Here is an 18622-nt window from a genome sequence, read left to right on the forward strand (position 1 = left end):
ACTGCTGTTATGAAAAAAGTTCATCTGTATGGGATTAATGACTGCTGCTGTTGTGCTCTGACAGAACTACCTTGAGACAGTGTAAGATTGTATGTTTTGCTTAAATCAGTTTGGATTATGTACTTCAGTAGGTGACATTTTACGCTGCTTGACTTAAGTTCCTGAAAGACCTCAGAGTCTTTTTATAGTTAGGAATTCTGGATGAAAATTTTTCTTTGATCTTTAAACAGAAGCAGCGGCTTCTAGAAGTATTCTTGCTGGATGGCTTGCTCCCCTGGGATTTCCTGAGTCCACTGGTCATCCAAGTGTCTCCTCTTGAGAGGACAGTATTGCACGTTGGTATATTATGATGATAGGAGTGTTTATCCTTTTTTTTTTTTTTTTTTTCATTTAAAGGAAGGGAAGAAATAGTCGGTATTTGACCTACTTCTGGGTGCTGGTTACTGCGGTGTTCTGCTCAGGTTTTAATTTGGAGATTTTTTTTCCATCTATTTGCTTCCCAAGAGCACATCCTTCTATCAGATTTGCAGGTAGCCTTTATCTTCTCCCCATATGGAAGGTTTTTGCTTTATTGCAAGGGAATTCAGTGCATGTAAGAGCTGCGTAGAGCCAGCAGTCACACCTCTGGTCCCGAGGCAGAGGTGTGCACAGCAGCTGTTTGTGTGGTGGCAGTGGCATGGCACCTGACAGCCCGCCTCTAATCCCGCATAGTACTTTGTAGGTTACCAGCAAGCAAAGTAATTAGTGTTAACATGGTGGAGGAGCTTGTTCAGATTTAAAGTTCCTCTGGGCAGGAGCTATTGTTAGTTTTCTGTTTTGGTACAGGACCTAGCAGCACGGCAGCCTAGACCTACCAGGACTCCTGAATGCAGATGGAGTAACTATTGCTAAGGTAACAGTAAAACTGCACAGTTTACAGGGTCCGCTGATCCTGATAATATTCCTTTCAAGGCATTATTGACTTTGAAATCTACTGACAGCTCGAATACCTAAGCTGCTAACTATTTTATTGGTGATAAAAGTACACAGAAAAAGCAAAGTTCCTTTTGGTGTAGCTTCTCACTTGCGTGCGGGAGGAAAATGCAGATACATGGGTTGAGTCTGCAAAAGCACCATAGTCTTTTGCCCTCCAACTACCTCCGTTTGCATGCAGGATTATTGATTGTTATTGGAAATAATGGATGATAGCTCTTCATAGCTTTTGAGTGGCATACAAAGTGGTCTTCCTCTTCTCCTAGTAGAGCAGCACCTACTATATTACTTCTAGGGCTTGCTTATGTGCTTTGTTGCTTAGGTTGAAGATTTCAGTTTTGCTCACGAACACAGTGACATTTCTGTTTTCCCAGTCTGCATTTTAGAAACCAGCAACCTTGTGAGTTACATCTCTCATTTCCAGACAGGCAGAGTCAAGCACTTGGGAGACTGTTTGTAGAAAGATTATTTGGTGTCTGCAGATGACTTTTCTATGCTGGGACTCCAGCTGCAGTGAAGGGCTTTAATGCTGGTTTTGATGTTTAAAAAGTGTGGATTTCCTCTGTGAGAGAGGTAGTACAATTAGCAAGATATAGATGTTGCAAGTACAAGGCCAAGAGCTTTCTTATCTCTTCATTTGTAGAAAATTACATCACATAGCTTTTTTTTTTAGCTGCTGAGATGTTTGGCTATAAATTGATAGATGCTGCAACCTAGGCCGTAGGGGGAATGCATGGAGAAAATACCTTCTTTTCAGTTCTGTGCTGGTATAGTATGTCCTGGGTTAAAGATCACTTTAACTGTTTGGCAGAACAAAATAATAGTGCATTCATTATGCAACGATGGTGGTTTTTTCCTGGAATTGTTGGCTAATGAAGAAAACGACATCTATTTTGTTCAGAACAAAATTGTAAAAGCTGACATGAAAGCTGCTTTGACCCATGCTGACAGCACAATTAATTCAAAGTTGAAAAGTGTGGAGTGTTTTTAATTAATAGTGGTATCGTAGATCCTTTGCTAGTTCTGAATGGGAAGGAACAATGCCTAGGGAAAAAGCACGAGGAGAGCTATACTGTCTGGGATACACCAGCTCCCATTCTGCTGCAGTATTGCTCAAACAATTGGATTAAGAACTTTCCATTATTGACATCCCAGTTTGAGTTTAAAGACTGGGTTTTATCAAGCTTGTTCAGTTGTCTGTGCAGTACAGGCTGCCTGTTCAGGCTGAGGAAATGCTCAAAGTACCCCATCCAGATAGCTTTACCTCTGCGTGCCTATGTTGTTTCTGGGGTGTCTCCAGAACACGAGAACTGGGTGGTGAAGCTGCTCCTTCCAAAAACCGCTTAGGAAGAGAACATCAAGCAGATGGCATCTGTCTTTTACCTGGTGTAGCACGAATTTACCAAATTTGGATGGGAAGGTAGAGGTGCTTTTTAGCAAGCCCGTGTATGGTGCAGGAGGTGGTGTGAGACAGCCAGTCAGGAGCTGCTTGCTCTCCAGCAGCACTGTTGCAGCCCGCAGTCTTCCTCTTGTCTCTGCTGCTGCTCCCTGCTGAATGATTTCTATGGTGTTGGCAATTTTTTTTTTTTTATCCAAGGGTTTCAGTCTGCACACTGCTGATGTGCTCTAAACCCATCTTGTTTCTTTTTGTCCCCCCTCTCTTCTCCACTCAGTGCATCTTTCTTGCCAGGGCTATCATGTTCTGTTGTGTGCTCAGGGAAAAATGTGTATTTGTGTTTCAGCACAGCATGCCTCTTGCTGTCCCCAGCCCGTGACAGGGAGGGTGCACTTGCACTATATAGTGCGCTTGTGCACTATAGCACAGCAAGTTAGGTGCATCTGGCAAAACAAACAGCAGAAACACACAAGCCAGAATAAAAGCGTCATTTTGAACTAAGTTGCATTTAACCTTAAACACGATGATCGGTTTTATGAAGGAAATACACTGATCTGCCTAAGGGGTTTATGGCACAATGTAGTTCATCAGGAGTGCAGTACTTAAGAGTTTTCTCTTGTAGCAGCATTATATTTTTTGTGTCTTTTCTTCTCTGCCCTGCACGTTGCACCAATCGCTTGTGCTTTCTCACAATGGTGAATCAAGTCTTGCCAAGCGCCCAGGTTGGGCTGGTTTTGTTGTCAGCTCTGCATGTCTGTAACCAAGGCTCTTCCTTTTCGCCGACTTGTCGTTGAAAACTGGGGGATTAAGTGGATGCGAGGGGTAAGAGGAGGTAAGAGCCAGAGTCATCGCGCACTGACTGGTTATGTGTTGTCAGATGCTTCGTGGATGCTGCAACCCAGTTGAAGCCCCAAGGCAGGCTTTCCAGGGAGGTGAGCTGGTGGGCTTAGGAGTTCCTAGAAGGATCTCCCATTTCTGTAGTGTACATCAGCACGGAGATGCTTGAGGAAAATGACTAGACTAATTGGCAAAGCAGTCTCATGTAACTAAGCATTGTGTTACAATTGACAGGTAGGGCAAAGCTGGGCTCTGAAGGGTCTTAAAGGTGAAGAACAAGTAGTTTGTGTTACTGTTGGACATAGTGAAGGAAGGGGAGCCAATGCAGGTATGGAGAGTGTGGGGAGCCAGCAGGAGCAGGGCAGTGATGGTGCCTCTGGACTGGGCACTGGTGAGGCCTCACCTTGAGTGCTGTGTTCAGTTCTAGGTCCCTCACTACAGGAAGGACATTGAGCTGCTGGAGCATGTCCAGAGGAGAGCCACCAAGCTGGTGAGGGGTCTAGAGGACAAGTCATACAAGGAGAGGCTGAGGGAACTGGGCATGTTTAGTTTGGAGAAGAGGAGGCTGAGGGGAGACCTCATTGCCCTCTACAACTCCCTGAAAGGAGGGTGTAGAGAGGTGGGTGTTGGCCTCTTCTCCCAAGGGAATAATGACAGGACCAGAGGAAACCGTGTAAAGTTGTGGCAGGGGAGGTTTAGATTAGATATCAGGAAGAATGACTTTCCTGAGAGGGTGGTCAGGCACTGGAACAGCCTGCCCAGGGAGGTGGTGGAGTCGCCATCCCTGGAGGTATTTAAGGAACGTGTAGACATGGCTCTTCAGGGCATGCTCTAGTGCCCGAGACTGTTGGGTTGTGTCTGTTTGTGGGTGGGTGTGGGGTGTGGTGTCTTGTGTTGTGGTTTTTTTTTCTGGTTGAACTTTATCTCAAAGGTCCCTTCCAACCATGAAGATTCTGGGATTCTGTGAGTAGTCTTTTGAGGCTGGTATGTGTGCAAAAACCACAAGGAGAGCTGCACTCCAGCAGTGGCTCAGCTCAAGTTTTGGTAGAGCTGGCAAAAAAGACCTGGACTTTGAAGTGCCAACTGGAAAGGTGTGGCAGGTATTCCTGGATCAAAGATGGGCCTCATGTCACTGCCATGAGGGACGGGAAGAGCATTCAACAGCAACAGAGAAAGTTACTCATCCACAGGTAGAAGCGCTTCCCTGAGTTTGCAGATGCGTTCTTGCTGCAGGGGACCTCACTGACAGCAAGCTCAGTATCAGGTCCCTGCTCAAGGTGGGGTTCCCAGGATTAGCCTGAAACAAAAGGGAAGGCTTTGAGAGGCACACATCAGATGCAGCTACTTAGCCGGCATGCTAACACCCTCTGTGGCTACCATCCACTCTGAAAACTCTCTACCTGTTGTGGCTGGGATGGAGGAAAAGCATTCGGTCCATGAACAGACTGTAACGAGGTGGACGTGTCCCTCTGCACACCCAGGGCTGAAATGGGAAGGGTGTTTAGAGCTGATGATTTGCATGGAGGCCATTTGCTTCACATTCTCCTTCACACAAGGAGCAAGCCATGGACATGCTGGAGCCACGTCTGAGGGCACGTGTAACTGGATTTTGAACATTTGCGGAGTCTTTGGCCTGTGGTGTTCTGTTAGCCAGGCACAACTTGCTTTGTGCAAGGCTTTCTGGAGGCAGAGGGATGCTCTCCTGAAGCAAACACAGTCTCGGCCCTGTTGTGTTTTGTAGTTTGAATCCGTGCATGAGGATCCTGAAAAACACCCCTGTGTTAAGTACTTTACTGGAATGAAAAGTAGTTTCTGAGAGTTCTGACTTGATTTGATTAAATTAGCTTTATTTGCTTTCCCAAGGTGATGTACAAACAAGTGCGACTATTCGTTCCTTTGTGGTCAGTGGTTTCTCAGTGCATGCCCACGTTGCTTGGTCTGCAGCTATGACCTGCCATCAGTCTTGCATGTAGGACATTCTCTGTGATCTCAGCAGGTCTCTACTCTGCACGTGCACATCATAGGGATGGGGAGCGCCCCCCCTGCCTTTTTTTTTTTCCATTCTTTTCTTTTAATCCTCTCCATTCTTCATTTTTTTAAATTTTTTTTTTTCCTTTTTCCTTCCTGCGTCCTCTGCGAAGCGGTCAGACTTTGTTCTGTAAAGCAGCACGCTACTGCCAGCGCAGCTCCTATGCCTGAGCTCTGCCATCTCCTGTGCCAGTCAGACGTCCTGCACCTCTTTGTTGGAAGTGCCTTGAGGCCGAGCAGGATTTCTGCCGCTGAAATCCAAGCACAGAGTGGTGTGATCCGCTGGAGCGCACTGGTAACGTGCGGTGCCCGGTTAGAAAGTAGGAGTGTCCAAGATGGACCAAAATACTAAATTGTCCTGGATTGGAATGAAGTTGGTAACAATTAGGGCTTGTTTATAATTTCAGTACTATATGTACATATGCAAAGTAGCCTTTTAAAGTGGGATTTGTACTTGAGTATCATGTTCTTTGGAAATAAGTACAAAGATGAGCAATTGTACAATTCTAGTGAATTAATTAATTTACCTCTTTTTTTTTTTTTTTTAAATCAATCTCTACAGAATGGAAATGAGATACACAGAGGGCAGAGAAAGGAAAGAACGGAAAGCATAGATAAAAGATTTTGGAATAGTTGGGTATTTGGCTGTTTAAGTCATAAAAATCCCAAGATTTGTGTCTCTGAAACATAGTTCTATTTCAAGAGAGAAGAGAGTGGTTAAAAATACTGACGTATCAAATAATATTAAAAGAGTGGTAACTAGCCAAAATAATCTACGTTTAAGGAGGAGAATAAAAATAACCTTGCTTCCAGATTAGCTAAAGTAAATGAGAACTCAGAGATTAAAAGAGTAAAAAGACCCTTGAAATCCTTCAGTTTTGCTTAAAGTTGCCATGATGCAATACAGCTCTTAAGAGAATTGCAGTGTTTGCTCTTTTTTCTAAAATGCAGTAAAATGTACAAAAAGTTCACTATTCACAAGGAATCATCATCGGATAACTTAATTGATAGTGGGGGAATCTTGCTTTCTTGTGTTTTTTAACTAATTTCCACCTAACTGTGAACAAACAATCTTGAGGCAGACACCCTAACTGTGTGCTGTATGCTCCTGTCTAGACTTCATCGTCAAACCAAGAGCGTGGCCATTACGTGCATCTGTTTGAAAAGAAGAATTTGTTGCTGCTAGGGACTTGGAGGCTGTTGTAAGGTCCAGCCATTATTATTTGATAATTTATATTTCATGTTTTTACTTAACAGGTTGCGATAGTGGTGATAATAATTCCAAAGCAAAAGCAAGCCAAGAAATGCATTTGGAAACTAGTTCTTCATCGAATGAAAGAAGTCTTCCCTTCTCAAGGTAAAGTTGTTAAATCCTTTAACATTTGAAATGCTTCTGTAGAATGAGAAACACCGACAGAAAATGAAGGAACTTTGATTATTTTATTTTTCCCACTTGGTCTAGGGTTAAGGTTCATATTTGTTTATCTAAGAAAACATCTTAGACTTTGGTACACCTTAGAAAATATTTGTGCCAAAGCCAAGTATTGTTTTGCAGCTGTTGTTTTCTCATTTTAAGACTCAATTGACATCTCAGTGAACCACAAATTAGCGTGTACAGCTGCTCTCAGTAGGGCTACTCAGGGGCCAGACAATAGGAGTTGTCAGGAAAGAGGCAGACATAAAATATAAAGTCTTCAAGAAATAAAGTGGTGGGTTTCTTCTCTGTGTATCCGAGATGTAAACTAGCTGTAACTGGATAACGCTTTTCATGGGCTCGGGGTTTGGGGTGGGGTTTTTTTTTATATTTGATACTGGAGTATTTATAACATGCCTTTCTTACTTTCAAACTGAGTATGTTTAATGGCCTTACATGTACCTAAAGGGGGCAGTTCTTTTTTTTTTTTTTTTTTTAAAAAAGTTGGTTTGTGGTTTTTTTTTTTTTGTGGTTTTGTTTTGTGGTTGTTTTTCTTCAACTGCAGCAGTTTCCTTTGAGTCCCTGAGCAGTTCTGTTGGATGTTTCTTGCCGCCTTCATTGGCATGTAACAGTAATCAAACAGGAGCAATCAAATTAGTGGTCAAGAAGCAGCAGAAAAAAGGCTATAACACAGCCATCACATGAAATACTGCCTGGGCTTTAGATCCTTATCTGCTCTTTATTAGGACAGCCCAGCAAGTGGATGCTGCTGCTACGCCACCCTGGTCTGAAAACTGCCACCAGTAGCACTCAGGAAGAGACTTTAAAGCATTTTGATAATTTTTTGAGTCCTGTTTATACAGCATTGGTGTCTTTCTGTAGCTTTTTTTATGCTGTTACTGCTGAGGCCAGTTTTGATATGAGAGACAATTCCACTTTTGCAAGTGGTGTTCTGCATTTTGTGTTAAAATCATAGTATTTCTGTAATTCTTCAAGTACAGTAAATAAAAGCAAGCCATATTATACAACATTGATGAATGGCATTTATGCTTTTCTTTAGGATTAATTCTTACAGTCTTATGGTCAAACTCTTTTTATTTTCCTCTTTTCCTTTCTTTTAAAATTTTCTGGAACTTTGAGAATTACTTTCCATCATTCACTGAAGCCCAGGACGGCAGGAAAAGAAGGATCTGGCCCTGAAGAACTCGCTTACAAGATTGCTGTTAAGCAGCTGAATAAAATATGTATCATTTAAAATGAACTTTTTTTTATTTAATTTACAAAAAGGCTCCAAGGCTTTTTTTTCCCCCCTTAGATGTTGCCCTGCTTACCAATAATGCACTCGGGGCCTTCTGCATTTTTCAGATGCTGTTCATATGGCGTATGGGGGTGTTTTGCTATTTTTTCCCCGATTATTATTTGCAATAGATTTTGAAATAATTCACTCTGCCCTATAATCTCATGCCTTTCAGCGCAGAAAAGGAAGCGTACCTTATGCACTGATACATGATGGTGCTGCTTTAAAAAAAAAAAAAAAGAGAAAGAAAATCTCTTGTGATGGCTTAAAGTTAGTTTGTTGTGTTTTTTTTTTTTTTTTCCTAAATGACTCAAAAATAATGCAGCCTCCTAAACGTGAAGTTTGTTATCAGCCTTTGCTTTTGGGGCACTCGGCATCCGCTCTGCAGAGGCAGAGAGCAGCCAAAGTCGAGGGAAAGACGGAGGAACGGACAGGGCGGCCGGCGGCTCGTTTGCGGCCAGGACGCGGTGCGATTTCTTCGTGGCTCGCATTTAAGCGCTCCACTTACTGCAGTCACTTCTCGGGCTTTATTGCTTTTACAAGTGGTCTCGAAACCCACTACTTGAGAATAAACATAACTGCGTAGCGCTGCGGTGGTACTTTTTTTTATAAATTCTTCTTTGCTCCATTTTGTCACTGAGCTGATGAGTGACCTCGCAAAAGACCCTGCTGGACCTAAATAAAAAAAATGGCTTCCTCTGATGTCCTCCAGACAATAATTATGATGTGCCAGTTAAGCCCAAACTACAGCTGAGGGATTTTACTTTAAAGCAGAGGCTGGGGCGCAAAAAATGCATTTATAGCTCTTTGTCTGGCACCTCATTATGTGTGGGCCTGATTCATTAAGTAATTGGTTTGCAGTTGTTTACATGAGTATTAAGGCTTTCTATTCAGCAGCCTTTGAGAGATACATTGTGCAAATGTTGCATGTTATGAATGCCGAATGAGGGGCAGGGGACCGGTCCCATTGGCTAAACACTGCGCTCTGTTGAAAAGCGAGAGAAAGAGATTGGGTGCTGCTTTGCATAGCAATGACTTTCTTAATAAGCTTTACAGATTAATACACACAAGCTATAAAAGATGCAAAGAGATACTCTTAGCACATTTATACATGCTCATTTCACTATTATGGTACTGGAGACGGGAAGAATTGAGGGCTTTCATATTCGGTTTTTCAGTGCATGTCTTCAGTGCATGAGACTTAATAGAATCCGATGTTTATTGTATTATAAATCATGGGGAAGTAGGCAGATCTGCAACAGTTTATTATTAAAGATTCTTTCAATGTAAATCTTTTTCTGCCATTGTATTTCCTACAGCAAAATCATTTTGTGGTTGAGTGGGGATGAAAGGCATAATGTACGAAGGAGTGAGTCTTAATAGGAAGCTGCTCTCCGAGTAAAGACCACTTGTTCCCTTTTGTTCGGGGGTGCATGCCAGAGCTTCCTCTTCTCCCGCAAATATCCTCTGCTACCCTTAGCTATAAAACTACTTTTTTTTTTTTTTTTTTCCCTGACTTCATTTACTTTACGGAGGGAATATTTACATGCATGGAGATGCAATGTTTGTTTGAGGAGTTAGTGTTTTGCAGCAGCAAAGAGCGTGTTAAATGATACAATTACTTGGGGGAAAAGGTATCAGAAGTCAGGACTGAATCTCTCCGCGAGAGCGGGTGGCAGGCGATGTGTGTGGCATTTCGTGGTCCTGTAGCGATGGATGCAGCCAGTGGAGGTCACTAGCTTTCTGGGTAATTCTGGATTTTTGATGCGAGCAGTTTATTTTTCTTGGACTTGTTTGCGCTGTCTCATTTCAAAATAACCTGGAGATTAAAGATGCATTATCGACCGAGAACCAAAGAACAATTTTGTCAGGACATAAGCACAGTGTAAAGTATTTTAAACTTCGATTAATCTGTCTTCTGGAAGTAATCCGGTCTGGTCTCTGAAGGCTGTTTTTCAGTCGAACGTTGCCTTTACCGAACACAGATGTAATGATATGCAAATAAAAATGGACAGATCATAATTCATCCTATTAAAGATTCTCGGGGGTGATGTTTAACACCAGCTAGCTCTCGGCACCGAGGTGGGCTGGCCATCGGGGGGCACTCGGGCTCTGCGCAGCCCAGTGCCCCGCATCCCCCCTCAAAACCACTCCTGACATTGCTTAGCTGGGGGGAGAGGGGGGGGAACCGTCGGGTTTGGCTGGGGCTCTGAGGAGAGACCCCAAGGGTTTGGGGCTGGGAGCGTTCAGGAGATGTGTTTAGCAGGAGATTGAGGGGAAGAGGTGTAGCGTGTTCCCCCACTCCCGAGAGAGGAGCACCTGTACGTGAGCACATACCTGCCTGTCTTACGCTTTTGCTGTACTTTCAGTTGCCAGATCGCTTCTGTAAGAAGCTGCCTGTCAATTTGGGCACATTTTTCTGACCTTACAGACATTTTTGTGAGCCTTGTTTCCTAAATATTAACATCCAGCTGTTGCAGAAATAGTAACGTTGCAGTGTGATGCTCTATGAATATTGGTGGGGAGAGGCAACAACATCCATCTAAATATATTGCCTTTGTAGTACAGAGGAAATGGAGTTTATTTTTGTGGTGATGCCCTGTGCTTTTCCAGCACTGTTTCATCACAGCACTGTGATAGAGTCTTTGTGTTAGTGGTTTCTCTAAGCAAGAATGGGTTTTGGTTTTTTTTTTTTTTTGTTCAGCCTGGTATATCTAAGCAGAGAATAGTCATAAATGTAGCTCGATATAAATCTTTGTATCCTAAAATAAAGATCATCCTATTTGCAATATAATTACTTAAATTCAACAGTATTCCTCCAATTCTGGCACGATGAATGGATTTGTTAGTTTATACTGACTTTCCGGGGCGGGGGTGGGGGAATATTCCTGCGATGCCAAATTTCTAGTAAACGATCAGCAGAAAACGATAGAGCCGTTAGGCTTCTGCAGGGGCTGGCAGGAGCGTGTGCGATTCCGGGGGGTGCCCAGCTGAGACGGTCCCACTGGAGGCACTGCCAGGGAGCTGCCCGGTTCACTTATTGCCACAAGGCTTTTAGATGTTTTTGAAAAACGATTTTATTTTTTTTTTTTTTAAAGATGGATCTGCGGCTCCGCATCCTCACGTATTGCTGAGGGAGGAGAAGCTTCATCGCTTCCCTCCCTGAGAGTTAATAAGCACCACCCTGCGGAAAAAGAACGGCTCGATTTGTTTTCTGGGGGGTGCTGCCTCAGCAATGCCCGTGCAGGACGGGGGCGCGCAGGCTTCGAGCCTCTCACGAGATGAGCCACAGGATCAGTGTTCCCGAGGCCGCTGCACTCTGCATTTTGTTTGGTTTTTCTCATAAAATCTAGCATTTCGGTGATGTGGGTTTTTTTTTTTTTTTGCTTGGGTGTTTTTTGTTGGTTCGCTGTTGTGTTTTTTCCCCCTTTTGTGTTTGCATAGCTTTCTTTGTGTCCTTTTTTTTCTTTTGGCAAGTGGGTGTCTTTTTTTTTCCTTTTTTTTCCCCTTGGCATTTGGGTGTCTTTTTTTCACTTGACACTAAAACAGAGGTTCAACAGGTGCTTCAGCAAAAAGATACTCAGGCTAAAGCAAACATTTTCTGCTGTTTTTCAGTAAGCCAACTTTATTAACTTGGCTCTTGTTGGTCTGATATTTTCCTCATAATATTAATTTTCTTTACAGAGGGGAAAAATATTTTCTTGGAGCTTTTTCACTTCTTATTGTTGCAGCATCTTCAATACAAAAAGCCCATTTCATCGGAGTAAAGGAGAGATTAAAAGGCCCTTTGAAGTTAAACTGGTTTGGGTTTTTTCTTTGTTAGAGCCTGGGTTCAGTTTGGAATTATTTTAGGGAAAAAGCAAATGTGTAAATGGATATTGAAGGGTCACAACGGGGGATTAGTTGAGGCAGTGAAACTGGCCTTACTTCATTTATACTCCTAAAATTTCTCTGCAGAGGTCTGTGTGGTTATTGTGTGCTCAGTATACCGCATGATAACTTTCATGATTGAATTTAGCGATTTCTGAATACAAATGTTTTGCAACGTAGAAGTCTTCTTGCATCTTATCAGCCTTGACTAACACTTCAGACATAATTCAGGAATTTTTATTCCCTGTTACAAAGCTATCTTGAAGCATTTTCCAGGCTTGGTTTGGTGGAGCTGCGATTTCCCATCTGGCCTTTCTGATGTCCTAGCTCCATTTTCCCTATCTCCCCAGGCATTTCTCTGTGCCAGCAGCTTTCATGCCAAGCCTTTGCTGACACCCTGTTCCCCATCTCTCTCTTTATGGACTGCTGTGTCACACTAACACCCAGCTCCCGGCGCGCGGTGCTAGCGCTCAGTGCTGTTCTGGGAGTCAATCCCACTCTTGGGTGTGGTGCATTCACCCCGGGAGGATGAATCCCAACAAATGGATTGGGTTTTGGTAAATACAAACATCTGTCTTCCCCCCTCACTCCCCGCTGTCCTCCTTTCCTGTTAGCATTTACCTCTTTCTTCATGAGAAGCTGGGGCAGAAGAGGGAAGGTTTCCGGACCTTCCTTCAACCGTGGTGGTCTTTGTCCAGCACCACTTCTCTGTGAGACCACTGGCCTTTGGCTGGACCTGGAGCACTTTGCAGTGCTTTGAGTTGTGTAAGTGGACCAAGCCACCCGAGCCCTAGGCAGTGCTCCACTGGTGGTCCTGCGGTCCACGTGGTGCATGGTGGTCCTCAGCGCGGCAGAGGCTCTGGGCCCAGATGACCAACCCTCTCGTGTTTGATGTGGGCTTCAACTACAGACAAACGTGAAGCAAAAAAATCACTTCTAGGGACCTCCTAGCATGGCTGAATAACGAAACCCCATGCGCCTCCCTTGACAATGGGAGTCGAAGCAGCAGGCAGTGGAAGCGGTAGCTGCCAGCTGCCTCATCTTGTTTTATTGAACTACTTGAAGATAAAACAGTTCTTGTGCAGTCTGCCACAGAAGTCACCTCTCAATTTGTAGCTCAGCAACAAGTGGTTTCTCACTCTACACCCAGGGGAAAAAGAGTTGCATTCCTCTTGAGCACATTTTTATGGGCTGAGCCTGGGATACATGGAGCACCTCCTGGGAAATGCTGAGGGTCATGAAATCTCACCAAAGCGAGCAAGAGTTAAGGGCGTGCAGCATATTGCAGGACTCAACCCAGAGGCTCTGACTTAAAATACTTGCTGGAAATAACTGTCGAGTAAATGTATTTGAATGAGAAGTTGAAGTGTAATGCAGCGTAGGGTTTGACTCTGAGTAAAACAGAAAGGTGTTTGGATGGCATGCTAACAAAGTGTCACATAAACCTTTAAAGGCTAACATTTTAATTTTTTTACTTAAATAATAAGTTCATAATTAGTTACGTTACTGTTAATGCTTAGCTAGTACTTGGTGTTAGTACTTAAGCCCCAGTTCGGCATCTCAGTTGAACTTCAGCTATGTTTAATAGCTGAAATTTCCCTATTTCTGGGAAATTTTGTATGTCTGCAAAGGGGGAGATTGTGTGCTAATGGCATTCACAGCTTGTAGAAAAGGAATATGCATTAAACAGTATGGGCTCTCCCTTATTTTAAAAGGGAAAGTTTCTGTAACGTAGGTAGCTGCAACATCATGAAACTTTCTCTGTAACATCATGAAACTTTGGCCTGCTTTAAGTTTAGCTTTCCAGCTGCAATCCTGAATTCTTACGGAATACAGTGGTATAAGACAAGCAGTCAGTCATCTCTGCTTTTTTTTATCTCCTTCACAAATGCCTCCACAATAGTAGTTAGAATATTTTTAAGTCCCCGCTTTGAGCAATTACATATTAGCTGCCATGTCTTTAAATGAAATGCAGCAAATTGTATGAAATTTTTGACAACTGATTGAGTCCTGTCGCCTGCAGCAACAGCTTCAAATTGCAGCTTGACACTTGCTTATATTTTACAAGTTCGCACAGTAATGTCACAAATATCTCCTATTTGATCTTCCTTATTAAAATCAGCTGAAGCTTTATTTTTAGAGCTTATTGCAGGATTGTTAATATAACGGTTAATTCTCCTACATCATTGCCCCTGTGTGATTATTTCACAGCACCAACACAATACACACGCTACACACAAAAGATCAAAATGATTCCAGCTTGTTTGAGAGATTCAAAAGGGCCTGTGATGCTCTAGACACAAGAGCAGTCATTTAACAGAACGGAGTCGCAACTGCATATACATCAAGGTAGATCAAAGGCAGCCGGGAGATGGCACATTTACATAGGGACGGGGAGGATGCTATGGGAACCCAGTAGCTGGGCTGGAGCAGCGCGCAGGCAGGAAGGGGAACGAGGAAGTTCAGTGAGCATCAGTGGGGGGTGCTTTTATTTTTGTTTGGATTTTTTTCTGTACTTTTTTTTTTTTTTTTTGCATTATCTGAAAGGCTGTAAAGGATAGATGGAGCTCTGATCCTTTGTACCCTTAATTTGCTGCTGGTGTAAATGGGTGCTGTTACCAAGGGTTGACTCCAGTTCACGCTGCCCCAACATCTGGACCAATGTCCCTGCTGCACGTTAATTTCTCCACCTTTTAGAAGACATAAAAGTGAAGAAACCCTTGATAAAATAGTTGTTGGGGCTTTTTTAAAAAGCAGATACAGAAGTTACTGATTTTTATTTTTTTTTAAGCCATTTCACAGGTTTTTTTAAAGAAAAGTCAACTTACATTCTTTTAATTTTGTGACATTGTGCTGCTTGTTTGAAATCTGTCTCTTTTACAGGACTGAACCCAGGAAGGGAATGGTAACTGCTATAAAATCCAAAGGTAAGACACAAACATCATGCTGCTTAAAATCGATGTCTTTCTAAGTGTAATCTATACGGTAGAAAACCTCCAAGAACAACACTATGGAACTGTATAAAATACGAGTATAAGGAGTTGGGGAAAGCGTGGAACTTCTCTGCCTCAACATAAAACCGAGCAAATAGCTGACAATGACAGATTGTGGAGCAGAGAGGACGTGTTTCATAGTGCGTACGATGTGGAGGGTGTCGGGATCTTCGCTTCAGGGTTTAAATCAAGCAGTAGCAAATAGCAGGTAGGAGAAAATGCAGAGAAGGAGAAAAGCTGATGTTTTCTCCATCTTCCCTTTGAAATAGGAGTTGCAGAAGTGGGTGGGCAGCAGCACGTGCACTTGCAGGGTTACCCTAGGTGGGCGCACAAAGGTGCTTCCGCAGCCCTGTGTGCATCTGGAACAATTTTTTTTTCCCCCATGAGCAAGCAGGCTTTCTTTTAAACCGGTGTTTGGGCCCTGCGTGTTTTCATTCTGCCCTGCATTTCGTTTTCCTCTCTAACCACCATAAGGACCACTGGTGTCTGAAAGCCACCTCTAACGGAGCCTCCCGTGAGTGAAGTCAGTGCTGGGAGCAGGGAGCTCTTTCCCTGGAGCTCGGCTTTAAGCGCTGTGTGGTCCGGAATGGTACAGAATGCGTTTCAGAGCTGACTTAAGGATGCCATAAACGATGGCTGCTTTGGTGCCATTTGAAAGGCGCTCTCATATCGCCAGCTCATTTCCTTCTCTGCTAGGGAGTTTGATTTGTTTTTTTCTTTTTTTTTTTTTTTTCTTTGGAGCCTTTTGAGGTGTTCAGCCTCTTCCCAGGTGTCGAGCGTGGGAGCGAGCACAGGGTGTAGCCGGCACCGCTCTGCCGCTCCCGGCTGAGCGCAGACCCGCAGTCCAGGGGGCCGGGGATATAGGATGAAAGATGCAGCTGCTGCATTTGTAGATAAGATGTTTATATAGCTTGTGCCATCAAAAGCACGGAGCACATTAACAGCGCCTCAGTCGAACACGAGCTGAAATTTCTGTATGAGGCGTGACAGCCTTCCTCTCTCCTGCCGCCTGAATTCCGATTGCCAAGTCTTAGCTTCACTTGAGGCATCGCGGCTGTTGCGCTGACTTTGGGCAGACAGCAGCCCTCTGACAGTGGTCAGGGCCAGGCGGACAGCACGGCTCTGTGAGCGACCGTGGGCCTGACTTAGGCTTCCTCACGTGCCATGCTTTTTACTTTGTTTTTTCTTTTTTTTTTTTTTTTTTGGCGAGTCAAATGAATTTCTGTATTGCGGGATCTCTCAGGCACTGTGAATTTAAAGGTGATTTTGTTCGTTTCAGTTAAATTGTTTGCTGATTCACAGAGTGATTCTTAAAGCCGTGCAGTTGTTTGAAGTCAATCTTGCCTGTATTTGATCTTATCTCAAAAGCGGCGATTTTTTTCATTTGTGACATCATTGCCATTTTTACGCCAACTCTGTGATGTCATGCTCTGATTGTGACTTCACTGCAGGGTCAAGTAGAGGGAGAAAGGGGAACATAATAGACAAAGCTGTAATTCAGGCAAGCAGCTGGTCAAGTAAATCGCTTGGAGTGGAAATGTTCTCTCAAGCTACCTTGAGGAACAATGAAGTGGGACCTCTGAATGGGCTCGCTGTTTGGCCACTGCAGCTCCATTATAGGAGACCACGAGGTGTTGACAGCACGCTGTATTGGAAACACACACCTTGGTCTCGTTGTCTTTGTGACTCAGACCTTCTCCATAAGCTGTGGTGTCTGTCTGCCTCCGGAGAGCTGCAGAATGATCCTGTCTGTGACATAAATGACAAACGTGGAAAAGGTTTTATAGTTCGTTCTTTTTTTTTTTCCTCCTCACCTTTCCCCTCAGCTTTCTGGGGCGAATCTGACGACAGCAGCTCTGAGATTGAGCCTGCTTTGCGCCCGCAAACTCACAGCACCGAAGCAGACGAATTTGATGACTTCTATGATTAAGATTCCCCCCGCTTGCGTTTGGGAAGAAGTAAACAATATCATCTTGTACATATTGAGCGCGCCGCTGTCTAACGTGCGGCTCGTCGCTTCATAGTCAAAGAAAATTTAAATACAAAATAAATATTATTTGGTACTATACATGGCCTCATTGTATGCGTGCTTTCTCTTAACTGCAAAGTGTTTTCCTGCTCTGATGGCAATGCTGCCCCATGAGACTGAGCCTTTTTGTGACACCTTCATTTTGGGGGAATAAATGAAGGTATGTCCTGAGATGTCCACTTCCTGCGAGGTGCTTGCATGGTGGTCATCTCTGAGCGTTATCACCTCAGAGGGTGGGGGCTGTCTAGAAAACAGCCTCCTCCTCTTCCTCCTCTGGGAGGGACCCAGGTCCCTCTGTACAGTGTCCCATCTCCCCATTACTGGGGTTGGGGGCTGCTTCTTTGCTGTCCCCCACTCACAGCGAGTGTCTCCTGCCTGGTGCCGGCAGGAAGGGTGCGGGAAGCAGCGACGGGTCACCCTTCTGTGGGGCACCAAGAGGCTGTCGCAGCCGAGGAGTCAAAATCAGTGGTGAGCTGGAGTGTAACAGCAGTAGTCCATGGCCAGCGCTCAGCAGTGCCGCTTGGACCAGCCTGGCTCCTGCTTTTATTGTGCTGTGAGCGCAAAGACCATCCTCTTCTGCCGCTCGTGTGTATCCTTGTGCTAGGATACGGAGCTAGATGTGGTTTTGCAAAGAGAGCAGGCATTCTGGGTATGCATACATATGCTACTCAGAGTGGGCTGGCATGTTTGATCTTTATCTTCTTCTGCAACAGATCAAGAAGAAGAAATGCATAAATCGTACATTTCTAATTCAGCACATTTTGGAAGAGAGCAGCATTTACATGTGGCAAGCCTCGGTGGTTTTCTGCTTTCACTTGCTTTGTAAAATCCATGCTGGCGTTGCTGTGTGGACATCACAGTAATTGGATGACTCTAGGAGCTTCATGCATTTTTAATTTTCTTCTTTTAATTCCTTTTATCTAAAATTAAGTTCATTAAACATGAGATTTTTCTTCCAAAGGGAGAAACCAGGGGACACGTTAAAAAAAAAAAAATCTGTTCATAATTACGATAAGTTCAAAAGCAAAAAAACAGCATGCCAATTAAACTCCGCTGCAAAGAGTACTGCATCTCTGAATACAGGCACCAATTTTAAAAAAAAAAAAAAAAAAAAAAAAAAATTTTTAAACGGTATCAATATTCAATTTAATAAAAAGAGCATGTAGTCTTAAGACGAGCTCGGGAATATGAAATCAAGGCTTGCAAAAGGACTGAAAAGGAGAAGAAATCCTGAGTGCGGATGTCTGCTGGCTTGCGTTTCAGCCGGCGGTTGTCAGTCTGACGTTGGCGGTGGTGCAGGGCTGAATATTCCAACAACTGGCAAGTCAGCTGCACCACGGCCGGAGCTGGGCGACTGTATGACCGGGGATGATGTCATGCGAGACAGCTGGGCTCAACTGAAGGACCAAAGCTGGACTGCACTGGAGGCTTTCATGTCCTCCCCCACTGCGCTGAGGTCTCCGTGCCTGTTCAACCACAGGCTATTTTGGATTAAGACTCCCGTGATCCCTCCCTTCAGAGCCTGGCGAGCTGATACAGCCTCGGCCAGAAAATCCCTCCCTTCCTCCTTCTCGGTTTTTACCAGACTGATTCCCTGTGTCCTGTGGGACCGCTGCCCCACAGAGAAGCCCCTGTGGTTTGTGACAGGCAAGTTGGTCAAGGGATGGGAGGTGCACAGAGAGGAAGAGGAGGAAAGAAGGCAGCCCGTGGGGACCACGTGAGGTTTCCTGCTTCCCAAAGCAGCAATTCCCACGTGCCAGGCTGCTGGAGAGGGCTGCACACCTCC

General features: G+C 44.1%; 1 protein-coding gene across 1 annotated transcript in view; it reads left to right on the top strand.

Moving 5' to 3' along the window:
* Positions 1-16874, top strand: part of KIZ (kizuna centrosomal protein) — a 52832-nt gene extending 35958 nt beyond the window's left edge. The window contains exons 12-14 of the mRNA XM_074169002.1: positions 6491-6590; positions 14698-14741; positions 16634-16874. Coding sequence (XP_074025103.1) covers positions 6491-6590; positions 14698-14741; positions 16634-16737 — 248 coding nt within the window. The 3' untranslated portion in view covers positions 16738-16874. The remainder of the gene's footprint in view (positions 1-6490; positions 6591-14697; positions 14742-16633) is intronic.
* The last annotated feature ends 1748 nt before the right edge of the window (positions 16875-18622 follow it).

Source organism: Numenius arquata, chromosome 2 (genome assembly GCF_964106895.1).
Source record: "Numenius arquata chromosome 2, bNumArq3.hap1.1, whole genome shotgun sequence".
NCBI classification, from domain to species: Eukaryota; Metazoa; Chordata; class Aves; order Charadriiformes; family Scolopacidae; genus Numenius; species Numenius arquata.